The sequence below is a fragment of the Cheilinus undulatus genome, linkage group 9 (genome assembly GCF_018320785.1).
Source record: "Cheilinus undulatus linkage group 9, ASM1832078v1, whole genome shotgun sequence".
NCBI lineage: Eukaryota > Metazoa > Chordata > Actinopteri > Labriformes > Labridae > Cheilinus > Cheilinus undulatus.
The window spans coordinates 12,421,044-12,443,941 of NC_054873.1; the positions used below are offsets into that span (position 1 = coordinate 12,421,044).

The following is a 22,898-nucleotide window of genomic DNA, read 5'->3' on the forward strand; positions in this document are numbered from 1 at the left end:
TATCGAATTAAAAAAACATTGGTATCACCCATCTCTATTGCAAACACAATAGCAGCATGCTGCCTGAAAAAAGGCGTACGTACACAAAAATCGAATCGTTAATTATTGTTGACGCGACGAATCGTTGCATCCCTGGTGCACAGGAGACAGCTGGAACGGGATTCTCAGACATTTAGAGAAATCACAAGCTGGCTTTTTCTGCACTTAACTCTGTTTTTTTGCATTGAAACTGCATTACTATATAATTTAGAAATACTTTCAGCAATTATTCCATGAATCTATCTATCCAATGCAATTTACCACTAGCAGATAAGACTCTCATGAGGATGCTTTGAGGGCAAAGAGTACTGCTCCTGTCTGTCATCCAGTCCTATCAGTCTGCTAAACAATGGCATCATCTAGATCCCTCAGGAAAAGCACAAACATTCATCACTGTGTGGTGTTAGTGAGACAAACCACAGACAAATCAACACTTAACTATCTCCGCTCCATTCCCTCATACAGACTCAAAACAAGGCCCATTCCTGCAAGCACACTAGCATGGGAGGAGGTACTCAGTGGAGTCAAGTAAATGTGCAAATGCAAATTCCATTGAGAAATAAATCACAATGCAAATTCCTGTGTTAAACTGCAGCACAATGCAAATTCAAGGCTGAAACAAATCACATGTAAATTCCAACGAGCACACAACATTAACAGGAAAAGACCCCACCCAGCTCTACACATGTTTCAGACGTTCATTTGAATCTTTGTAACTTGTTTTGATTCTTAGAGCGGCGGTGCCAGTCCAATGACAAAAATGCCTCGAGTTCCTGAGATGATGGATGCGTAAAAGCAAAGAATTTCTGACACAGAATGAAAGAAAGAACAAGGGCTAGAGAGGTTATGACTTGGCGATCCTGGATCTGGCCAGGTGAATCGGTCACATCAGGTCTGGTACAGTTGTGGTTGAAAGAGGGGAAATAACACAGAGGCTTTGGGCTAAGTGCCACTTCAGACAATGGGGCTTCGAGGAGATGGCGCTTCCTTGAATTGTGCAAAGTTTCCACTCAGTGAACGAAAACACGAGCCTCTGTAGAGGTGGTTTTTCCATCATGGAGGGTCCTGCTGCAGAGTTCCCATCCGAGTGGAATGGCTGATGCTTTGAAGAGGCCTCACCTAGAGATGTGCTTCACTTAAAGGATAAACAGAAGAAGAGGAACTCCCTACATTAAGCAGCACTTTTAGCAGCAGGAGTTGGCTCAGTTTGAAAGCTAGTGCAACACCCAAGATATATCTTAAGATTATAGTGAATATTTTAATATCAGCACCAGTACGCTTTTCCACACTGACTGAGAGGCGCTTGCAAAGGTTCAATGCACAGCTGAACTATTTTATGGGAACACAGGGGGGGAGATAGGATTATAGTGATTTCCTGAATGCCTCCTTCTTTAGCAATAAAAACATTAGACATAGAAACAGTTATTTTTGTGAGCAAAGTGTGAACAAAGTCTTCTTTAAAAAGCAATTAATGATTGTATATTGAAAGAAATAACCAATGTTGTATTATTTTTATGGTCCCTGTCAGTTGGGGGCCCTGATACTACACACTTTACTCAATTATATGATTAAATACATGCAGGTGATAAGGATGTGCTCAGTGATAAGAGGGCATTGGGGAATCTGGAATATGTTTCCATTTCATCTGTGCGTCTTGTAGCAAAGTGAAATTTATTCAAACTAAAACTCCCGCTGAGATCACTGCATGTGTTTTCTTGTTTCTTGGTGTTTGGATTTCTTTGTCAAATGTTAAAGTTGAGGTTTGGCCACCGTTGGAAAAAAAAGATTTTTAAACAGGGTTCTCAAACTTTTTGAGGCTAGGGATCCCTCCATATAATCCTCATGCTGATTAAACATTTGTTAACTGGCATTTGTACTCCTGGATGCTGTATTTTAAACTCTTCATCCTAAATACAAACTCTTGTCCTGTTGAGTTCGAGCTTGTTACTTTTTAGGATCCTTTAAGCAGCCAAATAAGAAGCCCTCCTTGCTTTTCTGAGGTTGTGGTCAGGTTCACCAATCGTGTTTTCGGTGAATGTAATCCTCACCCTTTTGTTGGAAAAATCTTTTGTTTTGTCCTTAAACTCTGCATGCCTTGTTATCAGATGACGCTTTAGCTTAGTGGGCTTCATGGCTTCACATGAAGACACACAACACATTTTGGTCTTCAGTCACTGCTCTTAATAAAACCAAACTCGAGATAGCTGTCATCATATTTTCTCAGTTTAGCTGGTTTGGGCCTAGCATCACTTGGAGTCATTGATTTTGTATGGTTTCATGGCACTGTGGTCCCCATATGTATTTATTTGCTATTAATGACATGGCATTCCTTTGATAATTCATTCTGAATTGTTTCATGGACCCCCAAGCTGTGGCTCGCGGCCCCAGTTTGGGAACCACTGTTTTAAAAGATGAATATTAACAGATTTTCAAATTAGGAAGAAACATATGTCTCACTAGGCATGTGTAAGAATTAAACTGTCTGGTAATGATGATGTAGATAGTGGAATAAAGATTGAATTTTCAAAATTAATATATTCAGATGTTTAAATATACTAACTGTCCTCAATTCACCATCTCACCGTGTGTCACCATTCTCCCTCTGCCGCCAAATGTTGGTACGCATGGGTCAGGGTTTGCTTACTTCAGGGCGCTTTTTTTTTTAGATCACAGACTTTGGGTGGAAAGTGTTGCATGCCAACTTCAGGCCGTTTCGTGCACACACAATGTTTTTAAATCGTCCCCCACTAGAGACCACCATGTTGCACCTCCATATTTCTGCGTTAGCCCAGAAATGGACAAACCAAGAACTAGCACTAGAGAGAGGGCCTTGAAAGACTGCACTGGGCTGTGTCTGTTTTTACACGGTCTGTACTGATGTGATCGAATGGTGGAGCTCATTGGCCAGACAAAAAGCAGCACACAATTAAGTGCTACAAGTTGATAAATAAAACTCAAGTCACGAGTTGTTTTAAGAATAAATATGTAAATATGTGTATAAAGCTCAGTGTTAGTTCATGCAGGACACGGCAGTCATGCACCCAGATGATCCCAATTATCACCTCCCAGCTCCCACAGTCAATAACAGTTCTTTCTCTCAACACTGTGGTCCATTTAGCTATGATGCACTTCTCACTAATCCCTGTTTGCATTAATGCTGATGCACCACTCTGCTGCTGCCACTGCTGGCAATGCCTAACTTCCTCCACCCCAGCCTCCTCCTTTATAGCATAAAGCTTTTTCACCATCATATTGTGTTTTATGCTACTATGTATTATTCCTTTTGAATTAATTGTATTGTATTCAGTACACATTGTCATTAATGTGTCCATCCATATGGGTGTGGTTAGCTATGCGCTCCCTGGAAAGTCAAAGCATGCTGCCTAACTTCCTCCACCCCAGCCTCCTCCTTTATAGCATAAAGCTTTTTCACCATCATATTGTGTTTTATGCTACTATGTATTATTCCTTTTGAATTAATTGTATTGTATTCAGTACACATTGTCATTAATGTGTCCATCCATATGGGTGTGGTTAGCTATGCGCTCCCTGGAAAGTCAAAGCATGCTGCCTAACTAACCCAGAGAGCCTCTTTTGAGCAGATCCTTTTCTCTCATCAACATAAAAAAGTCCTTAAATATTTCACTTTGTAATAACATATGGAAGTTTTACTCCTTCAATTAAATCAAAGGGAAAAAGAACTTTTTATATTCTACCTCTTTGAGATGCACCTGTAAGTTCTTTTTGCCACATCTACACCTGATGACTTTATCCTGCACACAACTCCTTAACACCAAGCAGTGTTAAGTAGACTAGTAAATGTGTTGTACTGCAACAGATGCAAAGAAACAAGCAGGAGAAAAGAAGATGTGCATCTTTACAACAGTTTAATAGAAAAAAAATGCTATTTACAGATTTATAACAGTTGGAATTTTAAAAGTTTAAAGTAGCTGGACAGTGATTTATATAATGAAACTTATGTTCAATACTACAAGAGTTAACTACAGTAAAATGATTGGGAAAACAATCATTTAAAGTGCAATTTATTACTTGAAATTTGAAGTACAGTAAGAAAAATAACCAACAGTAGACATAACAGTTTGGTGCATAGCAGTTTCCAGGGTTTCTGCTTACTGAGGCAAAACCTGATATTAGTATATCTTTACAATTTTACATCCATCAGGATCAGAAAATATTCCTGAATGAAGATCTACTCTGGCATGTCAGATCTTAAGTAATCATTAAAAAAGTACACAGTATCTTGGGCTGACTATTTCAATAGTAACAATCCCTGCTAATACTTTATTCATATTTATATGGCCATGACAAACAATCGAAGAGACAGCAGTACAAACACATTTGATCGAATACAGTAGAACAATATTTGTAGTTCTTGGACTTTACTGCAATACAGTGTTAACAATTTACTAGATAAATGTAAGCCAATGCTTTTTCATCAATAATACTGCACAGGGAAGACCTTTCACCTGATTTGATAATGTGTAAAATCAAAATAGGAAGTTACTGATGACGGTTGAAAAACATTACTACAGTTACAGTTGGGTCATACTTAAGCCAAGTGAGAAAGTTGAATCCCTTAAATCAGAGAAATACTCCTGCATAATCACTATTATGATTATTTAATATCAGCCTAATCTGAAATAGTGCACTGTAATGACATCAAATACTTAAACTGGATATATTGCTCATTATAAAGGGGATTTAAATATCAGTAGTTAGGTGTTTGAAGGAGCGTATATTAGAAACAGTAGAGTCATAAAGGGTTTAACAGGAAGTCACATTAAACAAGCTAAAAGCTGGATCTTTATCCCAAAATGAATCTCATCATTTAGAAAAAACACACTGTGCAAGAAAAGCAAAAATGTACTTCTTAAGGCAGAGGACAAGCTCAAACATAGAAGCTCATTATTATTATTTTTATTATCTGTCTCATTATTAGAGACATCAGGCACCCTTTTTTGCTAACTCAACCACAGTCTATCACCTCTGCCCTCATGAAGCTGCAACAGTGTTTGTTTCCCTGCTCTGGTTCACGCCGAGGCTCGGCTCGTCCCGGTTTCACATGTGGTTGTGGAGAAGATAGAGGGCAAGGTTTTGGCTCTCTAAGTCATGATTTTCTTCTTGCACTCCACGGAGCAGAAGAGGAAGGCCTTCACCGCCATGAAGCGCTGGCCCATCAGGCATTTGGAGCAGCCGGAGCATTTGAAGCAGTCGGGGGCGGCATGCCAGTGGTGCTCGCCGTAGGAAACCCTCTGGTCCTCGGGCTCTACCGCTTTCTGGCAGGATGAGCACATCTGTGAAGACGAGATAAAATAATGTCAAGTCACATGGTAAACTTTATGCTGTTACTTTTTGCATCTCTGTATTTTTGCATCCTTTTTTATACTATAAAAGGTGCTATTTTTATTAACTTTATCCTTCCTTTCTGTAGTTGCATGGGGAGTAGGAAACAACTTATATTTTTTCCTTCCTTTCCTACAAAAGACCAAGACATTACATAATCTTTAGATGTCCTTAATGTGGCATCTTTTTTGGCTTAAATATCTTAATAACCCGTTTCAAGTATTTGAATTGAGCACATGGCTTTTAGTGTTAAAAGAGGCACAAGCAGGTAAGCACCAGGTAACACAAAACCTATGGCTTTGCAGGGGATTATGTTTGATAAATCATGTAAACACACGCCGAGTGCTTGGCATTCTTGGCTCTGGGTGGCCAGTGCTCATTTACAGCTGTTTTCTAATTTTAGTTTTTATCCTGATGTTTCTTTTCGAAGTGTCTGAGACCTTTTAACCCTGAGCAGGACCACTCTGGTTTCTGCTTTAAAGAGGTTTTCAATGTACAGCATTGCTGCAAGTGATGATGATTCTTTGATTTCCTCATGTTAAGAGTGCTTATACCCCTAAACTATTTGGTTTCCTGAAACAAACGCTGGTATGAAAGCTGTCCACTGACTTTGGTTTGGACCAAAAAAAACGTACCAACTAGAGATGCACAATATTGTTGTTTTTCTTGTTTTTCTTGCTGATATCTAACATGCCAATATTTTCAAATTCATTTTAGTCGATACTGACAGTGATACAAATATATAAATGTATTTTATTTCATAGTCCTTAAAGCAAACTTTAAAGTTTAAGATGTTAATATAGGTCTGTTGGTCCTGCCTAAAACTCCACAAATGCTGATACTGATATTATGCCATAATATCACATATCCCTCGTACTGAGACCACTCGGAGGAGGGTCTCAGCCTACTTATTTGAACTCTGGCGTGGTTTGTTTGGAGTGAGAACATGATCCAAACTTGATCCAACCCAACTTCATGAAGTGTTGAGCTGTTCTGGGTTAAACTAGCTTCTGTAGCTGGACAAATATGTGTTAAAACCACAGGTAGACCTGATGGAACTTCAAAGAAAAAATGCATGTTTTTTATTTTCTTCCTCTCATCAAGCTGCTGGCTGAGGCAGTAAAGACCTACCATTTCCCACACAAAGACTTTACCTGGACATCACTCCTGAGTACAGGGTATAAAATCTGACATCAAATTTAATACTTTTTAAGACCTGATATATCTAAAGACCCAGTTACATGTGCAGACTGTAAGAGGGCACAGTCAAGAAAACGCAGATAGTATTTGTTGTTGCAGTATGCAAACAAAGCTTCCTTTGAGATGTTTGCAAATAAGAAGCAGCTCTGCAGTGAAGCCTTTACTAAGTCCTGTAAAAAGTATCAGCCCGAGCTCTAACACCTCCTCCAACCACTTCTCAAAAAATGTGCATTTATCTTCACTTACATGCACACATAATTCGGTCACATAGTTAAATTGCTAACCAGGGACACAGCAAAGCTTTAAGGATGCACTGATAGCTCAACGGGCCACAACATAAACAAGCATGCAGACTGACGTTGGATCTTATGGAGTTCCATCAGAATCTCACTTGTGATCAAAACTGAATGTAAAAACAACAGGAGAAGAACTAGCCTCTCTCTTTTGGCCAAAAACACTGCAAAACTTAAGACTCTATAGGCATGCATTTATAATTTTTTTTAACACTTTTTTAAAAGCCTTAATATTTGCTGAATTGATCCATCAATGTTTAGTACATTTTAAGACCCTGCATATACCCTGAAGTAAGCAATGCCTGGTGAATTTAATGATTTACTTATGGTAAAACGTGATCTGAGATTGAGTAATAAATCCACATTCTCTGCCCATACTGCTGTATTCAAACAGAAAATGTGTCTCACCGCTGCATAGTTCTTCATGTAGCACGGTTTGCAGATGGGCTTGTCATTCTCCATGACGTACGTCTCTCCAGCCAGGATGCAATCACAGTCAAAACAGCAGAAGTGCTTCAGATGCCAGTTCTGTCCCTCTGCCTGAGTGTACTCATTACTGAAGATCAGCTGTGGACACAGACATCAAAACACTGATTGAAAAGTACAGATAAAGTGGCTTCATGTTTTACTTCCTTTCTTGAAGGGACACCTTTTTGCTGTAAATTAATAAAAAGACATAAACCTTGAACTCTTTAGAAGAGCTGATGCATGAATGTTGCAATAACACTCTGAAAATAAGCGCATTTTCTCACCTCATCGCAGCCTCCACAGCGTGGCTTCTCGCTGTCTCCGTAGTGGCGTCCACAGTACAGCTTGCCTTTCTTCCAGAAGTAGATCATGTCCACCAGCAGCTCATTGCAGGTACAGCACACGAAGCACGCTGGATGCCACAGCTTGTCATAGCCGGCACGCTCAGCGTACACAGCCGGCTCACCCCGAGCCATCGGCTGCTGGCAGTGACGGCACGACTATGAAGAAGAGAAAGAAATAACAGATTATTAGTCTGGAGCTGGATTTAATGCAGGAGAGCTGCAAAGTCAATAATCAAACACATGATAGATTTTTCATTTTGAATCTCTTTAGCTGATTATTGGTTGTAAATAAGATCATGTTACATTGACTGATCATTTAGTCCATAAACAAATGTTTATCAAAGTTACTGACTCAAGATTATTAATAAAATCTATGAAGGAGATGCCTTTGTTTGCTTTGATTTCCACTAATTTAACCCACAACTTGTTCCAGCACAACTTTGTTCTATTGATTGCCTGATAAGTTACTGAGTTCTCCTGTTTATCACACATAAAAACATGTTTTAGATGGATGAATTCATTGAGTCTACAGTGTAGGTAAACTAATATTGTGTTAGAGTGGTCAGCTGCATCCTGTCCCCAAAACTTTTTCTTTCATCTCCTTCAGCCATAACAAAGAATTATGATGTACTTCCAGGACTTTTCATTTGGTCAACACAATCACCAATATCCTTCTCTTTGAGTCATTTCAAAGTCAAACGGGTCTCTTTGGTCTAAATAAAAAGTTATTTTACTTTGAAACCTTTGCACGAACTCTATGAATAGATAGCTCACTGAATGATAGAGAATGGCAAACTACACTGCTAAACTGGCTGGAAATCCTCCTTGTGACCTGACCACACTGTTTTTAATAAGGTTCTGAAGACAGCTAGGGTGCTAGGATGAGGAGTTAAGTAGATATAAAAGTTGTGAGGATACTCCCTGCCAGGAGGGAAGGGTGTGTCCTTGAGATAGTGCAGTCATGATAAATTGAGCAGGAGGACAGAGCAGAGAGAGTAGGAATGAGAAAGTCAAAATAGACAGAAAATATTTAGGAAATAATATAATTAAATCATGAAGAAAAGTAGGTAAAAACTTAAGTTGATGCTGGTTTATGCCCTCTTTTTCCTTGCATAACTACAGCTGCTTCTGAGCATTTTTCAGGCATGACTCACAGAAACACTTAAAGCGGGAAAAAAAATCTAAATCTTTCTGTATAAAGAGTTCGCTGACTACACATGGTAATGATGAGATCCTAAAATAAGCTGCATTTGTGACTCAGAACCCATAATTAAAGCAATACTCCTCATGCTGTGTAGGGAAGCCTGAGCCAAGCATGGTCTTATGCCGCCACCTAGTGTCCAGATGGTGACTCTTACCATCACTGAAAGTACTGCACGTAAACAGGATAATTATATCCCCCCAGTAAAAATGCCATTTTTAAATAAGTACTGTTAAAAGAGCAAGGAGTTTTTAACACATCTTTCCACGATTCTGAACAAGGTGTAATTGAAGAGATAACCCTACAAAAAACATTTTGTTTTGTTCTTCACCTTAAATACCTAACTTTGAGACAAAATACACTGTCTTTTTCCTGTGTTGAATGCATTTGCCACACTGGTCCACAGCAAATAAATATGCTAATTTATTTTCCATTAATCTTAATCTATTTATCTCGTTGAATTTTAATAAAGTGCACATGCGCAGGATAATAACACCATGATAGGTTGATAAATACGATGTACTTACAAAGGACTGTTGTAGAAGTCCAGCTTGCTGAGCTCCAGGGACCCCCATGGCTCCGGCAGTGGCAGCAGTTCCAACAGCCCCTCCTGCTGGCCCCAGACCAGCAGAGGTTCCAGTTCCAACACCACCAGCTCCAGCTCCAACACCATTCCTGATACCACCAGCTCCAGGTTCAAAGCCAGCACCAACTCCTGCCCCAGCCACAGACCCCACACCAGGCCCAGCACTTACTCCAGGCCCTGCACCTTTTCTGACCCCAGCCCCTCCAGCTCCAACACCACCAGCACCAACACCAGCTCCAGGTCCAACTCCCACCCCTCCAGCCCCAGCTCCACCCTGCCCTCGTGCCTGAATTAGAGCCATGTCTTCGGGCAACATGACGTCTCCCACCCCCAGGGCCTCGTCCTTGTACTTGCGGACGTACTGCTGCATTTGTTTGACCTCAGCGGGGCTCAGCTCGTGGCACTTGGACGGGTCCTGGTCATGCTCAGGCAGCTGGCAGGCCATCTGCTGCCTGCGGTAAGCAGCTCCCTGCGTCCCGACCACCGGACGTTTCTCCGGTGGGAGCAGCTCGATGTAACGCGCTGCCTGGAAGACAAAGGAAAAATAAGAAGAAACCAAGAGAAAGAAGATCAGAAACATGCACAGTGAAATGATACAGACCAATCAGGAGGAGAGTTTGGTGAAAAAACATTTGAAATAAAGGCTGGTGGTGGGAAAGATGTACAAAACAAACGTCCTACAGATACAGGGCTAGACTAAACAAACAGATAGCCCAGGAGTTTGGAACTCAGGGTCAAAAGAGGAAACAAGTAAAAAGCAAAATTTGTTGGTGTATAAAATAAAATCTACCTTGAAGCCATTATTTAATGTAATCATATTATTTAAAGTTATATTTGTGGACTAATTTTAATATTATGGAGAACTCCTGTGGCCTTAGACGTTAATCAGAAGCTCCAAAGTTCCTAAACTGATCTCAAACTTTATCATGAAGTTGCTCAGGTGAAAACAGTGCTGACCAGACTCTTAATAGCATCATAGGTATACAATAAATATATCAGTTAAATTAAGTTCTTCATAAATGCTCAAGAGTCAAGCTCAAAACCACAAAAAAATTCTTAATAAATTCATGAAAATTTCCAGATGAACATCTTAAGAATATTTCAGATGTATTTCTAGACCCATGATAAATTTTATTTAAATTTGAAAACATTGTTAAAAATTGAGCCACTTATTTTCAGTTGATAGTCCTGCTTAAGCATTTCATAAAAGCAATAAAACACTTAAAATAAAAGCACTGAAACTGTCAAAACACCTATCAAACTTGATTTTATTAGGGCTTGAGAAAACTGAAGCAATGGGAATCATCAAATATAAAAAACATCTTTTTGATTCTAGATGTAGGGTTTTTTTAAAGTGTAGAAGGGGAAGCCTCCCATGAATGAATATAATGCGTTCTGTTCTTGCCATAAAAAAACATCAGCAACAACTCTATTTTTCAAACATCTATGTCGCTTCTTAAAACATTTAATAAGATTTTTAACATTTTTGTAACACCCGAAGCAGTTAAGTTGGTTTCTGCAATAATCTAATTCCTAAAATCCCTCCACATAATGCTCTACCCTAATCTAGTAGGAATAACAAGTCTGCACGTACACTCTACAGCACCTATAAAAAAATATTCACCCCTTGGATGTTTTAACCTTTATTGATTTTAAAAATCAATCAAGGTTGATATAATTTGGCCTTTTTGACAAACCAATACAAAACGGCTCTTCAATGTCAAAGTGAACACAGATTTCGACAAAGGGACTGACCTGATTCAACAGAGGTCCAGCCATTGGTGCTAATAGTCTCTAAATTTGTGAAATGGGATCACCTGAGTGCAGTGAATGTGTCTCAAGTGATTGTAGTATAAAGTCCAGTCACTGGTTAATCAGTATTCCTGGCAACCATTGCACCATGAAGACAAAAGAACACTCCAGGAAACTCAGAGAAAAGGTTACTTAAAAGCATAAGTTGGGGGATGGATACAAACACTTTCCAAGGTACTGAACATTCCTGAATTTCAGTTAAATCCATCATCAAGAGATGGGAGGAATCTGGCACATGTGTAAATATGCCTAGATCAGGTTGTTCTCACAAACTGAGTGCCCGTACAAGAACGAGACTAGTGAGAGAGGCCACCAAGACAGCTATGAGTACTCTGAAGGAGCTACAGCAGCTGAAAATGGAGATACTCTGCAAACAACAACTGTTACCCAGATGCTGTTGAAGAAAACGCATTAAATCTTGACAAGAGTTTGTCAAAATGCATGTGAGAGACTCCATGGTAAAGTGGAAGAAAGTTATTTGGTTTGATGAGACCAGATTGGTGCTTTTTGACCATCAGACAAGACGCTGTTTGGTGAACACCACAAACACACTATACCCACTGTTAAGAATGGTGGTGGCAGCATCATGTGGTGGGGATGCTTCTTGGCAGCCAGCTCTAGAAGGCTTGTAAAGGTAGCAAAATACAGAGGTTTTGGGAATTTCTTTCGTAAAAAAAAAAAAAAAATTATATTGACCATAATTGATTCATAAAATTAGTAAAATGGTGAAACATCCAAGGGGGAGAACATTTTTTCACAGACACTGTATATGGTTAATGCAGGGTTGCACTATGGAAAGGAATAACTGCAGATTACCTTCAACTTTTAGCCTTGCATCAGACTTGCTTCTGTTGATCGTCAGCACCAAAAACCCACCCTTACACACGCTGCATTTCTATTTACAGTGCTACATGTCTTACTAGGGTTTTTTTCTGCATTTTTTTGTGAAAATCTTGCCAATGATTCACAGATTCTGTGAGATTTCCCATTACTCTGTGTTTGGCACATGCAGCTGGAAAATCTCCATTTGAAGTGTCATGTGCTCAGGGTGTAAGGGTATGAGGTTTACTGGAATTGAGCTCTAGTTTCTAGTATTGCAAGATATTCACTTTGCAGAAAAATGATAACCAAATAGAAGCAGCAAACCATCCTTTTGGACTACAGAGTTTTTGTTTTTTTGTTTCCTTTTTTCGTACTGAAAATAATTGCTTCAACCCTTTAAAAACATTTTAGCTCTACTTTGATAACTTACAATATACTTGTTGGCCACAGGAGGAGCCCACTCGTAGGTGACAGACACCATGGGCACATCTTTGGGGACTGGGACTGAACTGGCTGATGTGGCACTGACAGAAACTGGCACTTTGTCAGCTTTGACGGGTGTGACGCCAACTGGTACAGGCTGACCTGGAGCCCGGCCTGGAGCCTGACCCGGAACTTGACCCAGAACTTGACCCGAAGCCTGACCCGGAGCCTGACCCGGAACCTGACTCGGAGCCTGACCCGGAACCTGACCTGGAGCATAACCCGGAGCAGAAGCCTGAGCACCACTGGGTGCAGAACCTGCAGCAGAAGCAGCTCCTGCAGGCTGTACAGATCCTGCAGCTGCAGAGGGAGGCACAATGGTGGAAGAAGAAGCACTCGGTGGTACAACGTAGGCGGTGGAGGCACTGGGCAGAGTGATGGTCACCATGTTGCCCTTGTAGCTGGGGATGCCATCCTTCTTCAGCTTAGCGATGAGGCCGGTGTACTTTGTGTCCTCAAACAGTTTCCCCACCTTCTTGTTCTCCTCTGAGTTCATCTGCACATTGTGCTCTGTGAGGCCACATTTACAGTTTCTGCAGATTTTTCTGCACAGAAAAAGAACAGACACATTCAGATACATCAAAGATGCACAGACATTGTCGATGTTTTTAGATTGAAAAGGGGAAGACTGTTTTGCTTGCTTGAGCTCCAACAGTAGATGTTCTTGTTGTTTTCAGGTTAGAACACTGACCTAATTTTTCTGGAAATGCATGATAATCAAACTTTAACACCCTGCGCTCTCCTAACTGTGTCATAGGTTATAATCAAATAAACAAGGTTTTCTTTTTGTGTCTTCTTTTAATAAATATGATACAGTCTGCCCATTTTTGCAACACCAGTCCAACAGACTCAGTATCAAACTCAGAACCCTGTTCTTTTTACATGCCTCGACACCACTTGTTCATATTTGTGGAGTAACGCTGACATAATAACTTATGACTTCCAGGCGTGCTCCAGCATGACCCTCTTGCTTCATGTGGGATGCTTCACTGACTTCTCTCAGTAGGAGAAGCTTTTAAACTTTGCAATATGATGAACTTTGAAACGCTGCAGGACTCAGATACTCTTTGACTGCAGTTGCTGCTCGTTTACTGTCCCTAGTCTAAACACAGGAAATGAATGGATTGGGACTGACTTTCTAACGTCAAACATGTTTATGTGTTGCTTGACAGAAGCTGTACAAACCTCCAGAAGTGCAGCTCGAAGCCTTCACACTTGTCTTTACATTTCAAACAGGCTGCTCCAGCACCAAACTCGTGTCCGAGTGTCATCTGTATGAAGGAAACACAAGAGAGATTACATGTGATTTTACAGTTTGGTTTTAAATTCTTCAATAGTGAAAGGGAACTGGAGCTGGCTGGGCAAGTAATTGATACACAAATTAATGCTAGTTCTATCATGGGTTAATATCATCCACCAGGACTGAATCAGGGCTTTCTTGGAGTCAGCCTGTGGGATAAAGTAGCCAGCTATTGGGTCTAAAAGCTGCTATCAACAAAGTGAGGAACATGAGCTAGAAGAGCATCAAACACGTCATGTCCTTCAATCTGGTTAATATTAAAGCAACAGTTTGTGGTACGTATTTAATCATGCTCTCTTAAAGGAAAACAGAAAATCAACAAAAAATCATTTCTGTCACGATAGAGGATGACATTGGTGAAAGATTTGATCTGTTATTTTTTCACATGGTCATTTTGAAAATGGCTGGTTTCATGTTAAACATTTTAAATAAAGACTTTAAGAGGTTAAAACTGAAAACACAAACCTTAAAAAAAACAAACATTAGATATATTATTAGTGATTGCACCACAGTGAGGAAATTGGTTTCCAGGAAAGATTTTAAATCTAAAACTACTTTATTTTGAAAGTTCAACATGTAGAAATGTCTAAATTAGCTAAATGACTACTACATATTAATTAGTTGAGGACAGGAGTGTGTAATAGGACGATCTCAGATCCTGAAGAAAAAGAATGTTTTGGTGACCTGCCAAAGCTGTTTTGTGGTTGAATCAGCTCTTGTACTTGTAGTTCTATGCTCCCTAAGCCCCTCCCCTTTCTGCTTCCTGGAGCAGCATTGATCCAAGGCTGCAAATGAAACCGGAACTTCAGATTTACTCCTGAAGAAGATTTCTAAATGACCTACATGGAGCTGTGTTGAGGTTTCTAAACTATCAATGCACAAAAACACTTATTTGCATGATCTGCACAACATTTACAAACTTTTTTGATGAGCTTAAAAGACAGCATCCTAAACTGTCCGCTAAGGTTTGAACAGTAAAGTGAGATGAACCACAGTGGGCAGTGGAGGAAAGTGTAGCAGGGGCAGACACTGTTGTTTTACCCTTACAGCTCTGACACTGCTTGCTTAGTTATTAGCAAGCCTTTCCACCTCTACATGAGGTTAACCTGCCATGAAATACTTTGTGACACTTTAAAATATCATTGTCTTTTTTTTATGGAGGGAGGCAGTTAATGCCTGCAAGGTTTGGTCATCAATCAGTATCTAAAAATGTTTTAACAGTATAAGTGTTTCTTTCCTTGCATTATTTAGCCTACATGCATTCCACTTCATGATCTTTGCCTACATCTCCCTCCTCTCTCCTTCATTGGGAGCAGCAGGTTTTGACACGAATCCTTCGTCACCGCTCTGTTTCCCTATCTCTTTATGAAAAAAATCAAGATTACGCTAAAATGAAATAGTGTCACTACTTTTCTGCATAACAGTGTTTCTCAGAAATAAATCAAATTCTGGGTTATGTTTATGTTTTCTTATTTTAGGAGTCTATAACAAGGCTGAAGTAACTCTGTTATATAAAATTGCATATGAACAGGCTACAGGTGCAAAAATAGTTGGTGAAATTCTGTTTTTCTGCCCACATGCTTTAAAATGATAATTGTTAAAATGGTCCTGATAAACACTTTAACAGATTTAAAAACAGGAAACACAAATCAAAAAATTAAAGTGGAGAAGAAAGTAAAGAAATAGGTTTCATAAAATATATCAGGGTGCAGGGACCTCCAGACATTCTAATCTGATGGTGCCAACTATGAAATAGTAAATATTAAAATATGGCATGCGTTGGCCAACAGGTTGTTGCAGAGGAAAAAGAAAAAAAAAAACCTTAAAAAGAGTTGCCTTGTAAACCCAGTATTTGTGCATGTGATAAATGCCTGGGGAATTAATTTATTTCTGGTCACTAATTTACAAAATTGTCATAAAAAAGAAATTCAAGATTGTGATCTGTTCATAAAAAAATGGTATAATATATTTTTTCCATATCACCCACCCTCAGTTGAGCACTGACATTAACTCAAATATTTCTAACAGTTTTCAAAGCCAGAGAAGGAGCCCATGTATAAAGGCTACAGCTCTCAACACAGGTTATTGATCTGTCTTCCCATATTTCATCTCTCTTTAGCTTCTTTGTCCAACAATGCCCTCAAAAAGTAATCAAAAATAAAGCAGATTGAAAGAGGATTTAAACTTTCAATCATGGCTATAAACTATTTATACAAATGTGTACCAATAGAATAAACTCAGTTGCAAGTAAGTTAGATCACTTGTTTATTTCTATATAATTAGACCTCATTTCCAACTGTAGACGTTGCCCCCTGCTGGCCATTACATATACTGCAGGTCTGACACTGTTTTGCATTTGGCAAGTTTACTTTGAAATTGGAGGCATATCCACTTCTTACACTGGGATCCTAGAGGAAAATGCAGCTTTTAAACTGATATTCATCAGAGTTCAGAAATTTAACTTATAAGACTAAACCCACTTATTTGACCCTTTCTATTTTCCTTGTTTGTGCTGCTTTCCCCTCCCGACCACCTCCACCCTCCCTTGGCTTCAGCAGCAAACAATACCCCTGTCAGCCTTAAGCCATTAGTGCTGTTTATGACCTTATATGGGCAACTGCTCATCTGCTTTAAAAGCCCTGTGGGATCCCAGCAGGCAGCTCTTTTGTCTGAGGATGTTTTTGACCCGAAGGACACTCACTACTGGAGAATGCAGACAGTGACTCCTGCTTTCTGTAGCGGAGTCAAGATGGCAGTATTTGTGTGTCCGTTAAACCTCACCGAGGAGAGACTTTCCTCTCAGAGGAGCCATTAAAGAGCAGAGGAACATCATAGTGATTTGTTGTTAAGCTTAAAGTAAAAACAGCAATGAATTTCAGAGAAGATACTTATTTATACTTTCACTATTACAGGCAGCGTGAGGAGAGCTTGAACCGAGTTTATTCCAGTGATACTGTAAAAGATCAAACTGGCCACAGCGAGCTGAGGGAAAGGACTACATTCATTAAAATCAGTTCAAACTGCCTGAAAGCATGACTGTTTAACTGCCTGTTGTGTCTTTTTTGTTGGTACTAGTGTTAACACTGGCAGCTATTTTCTTAAGATTAAAATGCCTTTTAGTTTTAGTCACATTTGAGTCATTTTCACTCTTGAAAGATTTAGTCTAGTCCAGTATTTTCCAACAGTTTTTCCTTTGGGCCCCCCTAATGTACCTAGGAAAAGCTGACACCCTAAGACAGGGGTCATTGACTACATTTGTACAAGGACCAGGTTTTTCCTTGATGGATGCTTTGCGGCTGGACTTTCAAATAAACTTGAATTAAAAGACATTTTGGTCTATTTAACATACTTCAAAAGTACTCTATTCTATTTCAAAAGTATGCCATTTTTAGCCTCGAAAAGTCAGATCAGTCCCTATACCTTAGCCAGCCACAAGGGGGCATTTGAGATATTTTAGCTGATTGCATAGGGTCTGTCACGTTCCCCATTACTGAGATGCTAATATGGTGTGCCCTGATTAGAGAAAAACCTATGCAAGAATAAGGTCTTTAGTTTTGATTCTCAAGCAGGAAAATGCTTAAAGTTGAAAGAAAATCACGTTTTTACCATCATTATCATATTTGCTAATAATGGGTGATAGGTGGAACTCTATCAAATAGATCAAACATTTAACCAATATGGACCATTTCAACAACTTCAATGTTTTTGTTTTCTTGGGCCACCCCAAAAAGAAACTAGTGACACAGTGCTGTCAAAAATGAACACCAATTTTCATTGTTTCGCCGATAAAACCCTAAAGAAAAGACCTATGCATGTTTTAAAGAGTGTTATATGAAAAAGACATTATTATAACTCACACATTTGAGCTGCATCTCCTCTGTACACTGTGAAATCTGCTGATCTCAGATAATGTTCTGTATTCACTTTAAAGCACTCTGCATCAGCTTAAAATCTCTAAAAGTAAGTGATGGGATTTTTAACATCCTGAGCAGAGTGCTCAGTTCTTGTCAAAGTCCAAATATTTGTCTGTCAGAGTGATGACGACATTTCTGGCACAGGTCGCTCAGTCTTAAGTTGAACACAGTTTCACAGACAGCACTAGACATTAATGTTGATCACTGACTTTGTATTATGACTGAGCTAAGAGACCTATAAATTCCAGTGACAGACTCTGCAAAGAGACAGAAAGCTCACAGTGCACAGCTGTGAGTCATTTATATGAGTCAGTTTGTCACGGCGGCTGCTGAAGTCAATGGAGTCACTCAGATTACCTGCTCTTAGACCACAAGTTGTTCCAGCAACACTTAAAATAATAAAAAACAAATCCAGTTATTTGAGTGGTTTCACATCTGTGCTTTTCATATTTAATTTTGAAGCAGAGTAGCAACAAGCCTGCAGATGACTGCAGAACTGTGCACTAGGTCCTAAAATCCAGCGTTACTTTCTTTAAGAAGAACTTCCCTTTATGACCCTGCAGCAGCTGTTTCATAAGATGGTTAATCATGGTAAACATCAAAATACACCCTGCTGTAGTTTGTGAAGCTTCCCTTTTTAAGACTGTAGCAGATGATGAAAATATTCAGTCATCTTGTATTATCAACAAGTTAAATCTCTCTACAACACATCTAGGTGAAGTGTTCGTCCATCACTCAGATTATTAGCATGTGAATGGTAAACAGAGGCTGTATTTCCTGACTCTGGTCCAGTCTCTTTAGAAATGAAGAAGCCACTTTTCTCCATTATGAGTCGTTCAGGCTTGTGCAGTTCGGCAAAGCATGGCGTGATCAGCCCTTCATTGGTTATCACGGCCCAGTTGCAATGCATTCTAGGATACAAATAGACAATATGGCAACAGCATCAGCCACTAGCTGCAGGAACAATAAAAAAAATTGACTCTAAAATGGATAAAAGACCTTTAATAACAGAGTTACTGGTGTGGATTCATTCTTTAAAGACCCTGGAAAGTCAGCCAAGTTCCAGGCTTGCTAGAAAACCTGTAAGAGCTACGAAGGCGTGGATAGCGTCATTAGAACAGCACAACGGAGGGCTGACAGAGGAAAATACAAGCAAGGGGCTATGATTTAAGGTTAAAAAATGCTCTAATTTTGAACAAAATGTGTCTCTTCTTGTTGTAAATAACAAAGCTGGTCTTAGAGGGTTGGTTTTCATTCATAAAAGCATCCGGGGAATCATCTTAAACGGACAAAGAGCAATAAGATTACAAACACCTGCCTGCTGCACTCAGAGGGAGAGACACAGAGGTGCAGGATCACTTCAAGTTGCATGCATGTTTTATGTTAATCATGCTTAAAAAAATAATAATTATGCTGTTTAAAACATTTTAAAAACAGCAACCGACATCCAGACGTGCCTCCCTCACCGCCTCCCTCTGTCAAAAGATTCTAGTATTACAGTTTCACCTGGGATTCCTTTATCCTGGCAGGTAAAGCCTTGTGAGGAGAGGTGGATGCTTAATAGAGCAGACTGTAACATTTAGAAGAACAGGATCAGATCTGCCTCTGCCTTATTCTCCGTCATGCAGAAAAGGCTTTGGTGCTGACCCAGGTGTCTCTGGTCTCTCACCTGTTTGACTCTCAGGATGCTGTGTCATGTGATCGTCAAAAAAGTTTGCAAAATTTGTGCAGATTGTGCAAATACCTATTCCTTGCACCCTGATGGTTTAGAAAACCCTGAAGTGGTTCCATAACGGCCACTTAGAGTTCTTTTTAAGGACTAAATCATAAGTTTCAGTTTCAGCCCTGAATCCCTGCTCCACCAAAGCAGGAGAGGGGGGTTAGTGGATGTAGATCTAGTCAGGTAGAATGCCATTCTCTGGATTTCCCAGCTTTAGCAGATCACATTCTATTTGTTCATGATCTAAGACCGAGATGAAACATTAGACAATGATGACAAAACTAAAATGTCATTGGATTGTTGACTTTAGCTGGACCACAATTTTGAGATTTTTCCTTCTTTGGGATGGAAATACAACTAACCTTGGAGTATTAAATTTATAGTTTCTCCTTTTAAACATCTGCAAGGATTATTGTTTAATTTTAGGCATTTATGCCTAAAAAACATCTAATAAGAGATCCAAACTTTGACTCTTTCTCAAGAAAATAATCAGGTTAACTTCAGAGTCTAGGTGGTCATTTCTGCAGACGTTTTCATTTTTGACAGCTTTATGATTGATCGCTGAGAAATCGATTACACCACTCTCCTCTGTTGCAAACTGCTCCTCAGAAGTCCTGCCCACACTAACTTCAGCAACCACTGAGCTGTTTAGAGAGGAGCATGACTCAGGGTGAGGTCAGAGCCTCACAGTAAGAACAACAGGAACATCTGAGCAGAATTACAGTGATTACAGATGATTTTCCTGTACACAGTGCGCTCATTGTCATAACTTATTACCTCAGTTGTTACCCTTATTTCAGGAGACTACATCAGCTTAATTGAGCGTAGTATGACCTAAACATAGGTTCTTGAAAAGGCCAGTTACAGTTTGACTGTAATTACAGACACCGCTCGGTGATGGAGGCGCTACGAGTGACCTACAGCCACTGCAAATGAGACCCCGCAGCCGCTGGGGACTGATCCCCCTCCAGGGATTAAAAGCAGATGTCAGAGCGGGTTTGTCTGGGTCACACAGCTGCTCAGACCCACTTTAAGGCAGGAGCTTACTAGAATACCTTATAAAAGGAATTTCCTTTGTTTTAATGGGGCTGAATCAATAACAAAGACATTTTATGTCTATTTCAGACTGGTAAATTCGATCTCTGGCAATTTGAGCTATCTGCAGGTGATAATACTTTATCCAAAACCACCAGAAATGTCTTGCAGTAAGATACTGATATACTTACCTCCATATAAAATGATGTACAGACTTGATAGCCTCTAGCAATCAGCTGTATTCTTCCTACATAACAGTCTGATGTGTAAGTCAATTAATCCACGGGTTATTAGACAGACCAGAAGGAATTCAAGAAATGCATTTACCCTGCACCCTGCCGGGATGTGCTTCTTTCACCGTCTGCCTCGGCTAAACTGAATGATCACTCTATAAATGCTGTAGTATCTTTTAAATCTAACCCATGACTGGGAAGCTGAGCCAATTAAAATTTAGTATAAGCTTCATAAAACATCTGAATTTACATAACAGACTAGATCAGTGGTGCTCAACTGGTGGGTTGGGACCAAAAAGTGGGTCAAAGAGACATTTCCAGATGGTTACAAATGCATGTATGGAAATTAATAGTGGCAAAAAGCCTATGACTATTTATCCAGATTTGCTATTTAACTCTAATTTTGCTGGGATAATGATTATTACAAACGCGCTGCATGGGACTGCATGGGCCTTTTAAGTCATCTGACAACTGAAAGCACTTTTAACAATGCATTTCACACTTATTCATTCACACCTACATTCACAGTGAAGCAAAGGCTGCTATAAAAAGTAGCCATCAGTAACTAATCACATGATTATCAAATGATGAAATCAACCTATGGAAACTGGGAGGGGATGAGCTGTGTGTACTGAGGACAGGTGCAGACATACACTACATGGACAGGAGTATTTGGCCTCACCTGTTTATGATTGTATTCAGGTGTTTCAATCAGATCTGTTACCACAGGTGTATAAAATCAACCACCTAGTGATGCAGTCCTCAAACATTTGTGATACTAAATGGGTCGTTCTTAAGAGATCAGTATGTGATGGATGCCATCTTTGCAATAAGACGCCTTATGAAATGCCATCCCTGCTGGATATTCCACCGTCAATTATGATGTTATTAAAAAGTGGAAGAGTTCAGGAACAACAGCAACTCAGCTAAAAAAGCAAAAGACCAGGAAAAATCACATCATGATCATCGTGAGCCTGTGCCTGACCTCATACCTGCTTTATAGAATGAATGGTCACAAATTCTCACAAAAACACTGGTCTTCTACAATGCTTTTTAACATATTTTCTAACCCATATGCCTTTGTTCAGCTATTTTGCTCCATTTAAGGTTCAAACTGCAACATTTTTTAAATTTTAGTCATTTGTGGATGCACATGTTCAAAAATGAGGGCCTTGATTTCTCGGTAGGGGGGTGGCGGGGGTCCTTAGACTAGTCTGAGTACCACCGAATTAAACAAGTAAAACGTCTGATGTGCTCTCCCTCTTCAACCATTGTAATATTTACTTATTTGCTTTTTTCTATTGAATATTTCCATAACTGAATATCTCATGAGCAGCATTCAGGGCAAATCTGCAATTCAGCAGATTTAAAAACTTCACAACTTTCTCTTCTAGGTGAATCAGTCGTCACAATTTTTAATTTTAGAAATCGACAACAATAGTTTCTATCGGTAAAGAGTGATGCGCTATAAATAACATAAATATCATAATATTAGAACTGCTTAATGCATTATATCGAGGCGAATTTTGAAATGTGTTTTGATGAATTAAGGGTAGTTCTCTGTAAAAATAGAGCATGGTGGTTTTGTACAGCAAACTGTTTACCACGTTGTAAAAACTCTAATTACAGTTACACGTAGTTCTGGCCATTGGGGGCATGATCTCAAACGAGACACCCAGCTCAGGAATGAGGATAGGAAGTTGTCATTTTTTTCGGTGAAGACACAAAACCTTACCATGAAACTTCCTAAAAATGAAAGTAAAAATTCTAAAAGTCTGTCAAATATTTCTTTTTAACTTTCCTCGCCACCTGCCCCGGGTTCAGCACACCTTTTCAGGGCGTTCCCCCGTCAGACTGAGATACAGAGTGCACCAAAGAGAGCTTACCTTCTTTACTTCCTTCTCTATCTCCATGTTTGTTTCTGTCAGCGCGGGTTTTGGAATTTTCTCGGTCCAGGGGAAGCGAACAGAAAAAATATACAAACGGTTTAAAACCAGAAAGTGATAAAAACGAGTCAGACAACGTGAAACAACAACCCGGGTCACCCTCTGTTCACTCCTCGCTCACTGTTCGGAGGTCCTGCT

At 39.6% G+C, this 22,898-nt stretch overlaps 1 protein-coding gene across 1 annotated transcript; it reads right to left on the minus strand.

Annotated features, from left to right (window-relative positions):
• Positions 1–3,917: 3,917 nt before the first annotated feature.
• tes (testis derived transcript (3 LIM domains)) lies at positions 3,918–22,898 on the minus strand. The gene is made up of 7 exons (XM_041796557.1): positions 22,701–22,898; positions 13,798–13,883; positions 12,560–13,157; positions 9,437–10,021; positions 7,649–7,864; positions 7,305–7,463; positions 3,918–5,354 (listed from the first exon to the last, which is right to left on the minus strand). Exons 1-7 carry the CDS (start codon positions 22,725–22,727, stop codon positions 5,163–5,165), a joined length of 1,863 nt encoding a protein of 620 aa, XP_041652491.1. The 5' UTR covers positions 22,728–22,898; the 3' UTR covers positions 3,918–5,162.

What these genes read in the sequence shown, in the direction of transcription:
- tes (XM_041796557.1), bottom strand. Translation starts at nt 22,727, where the DNA reads ATGGAGATAGAGAAGGAAGTAAAGAAG. An exon ending in TAGAGAAGGAAGTAAAGAAG is followed by an intron (nt 13,884 to 22,700) that starts GTAAGCTCTCTT and finishes TCCTTCATACAG; the next exon opens with ATGACACTCGGACACGAGTT. An exon ending in GACTTCTACAACAGTCCTTT is followed by an intron (nt 7,865 to 9,436) that starts GTAAGTACATCG and finishes TCTTCTTCATAG; the next exon opens with TCGTGCCGTCACTGCCAGCA.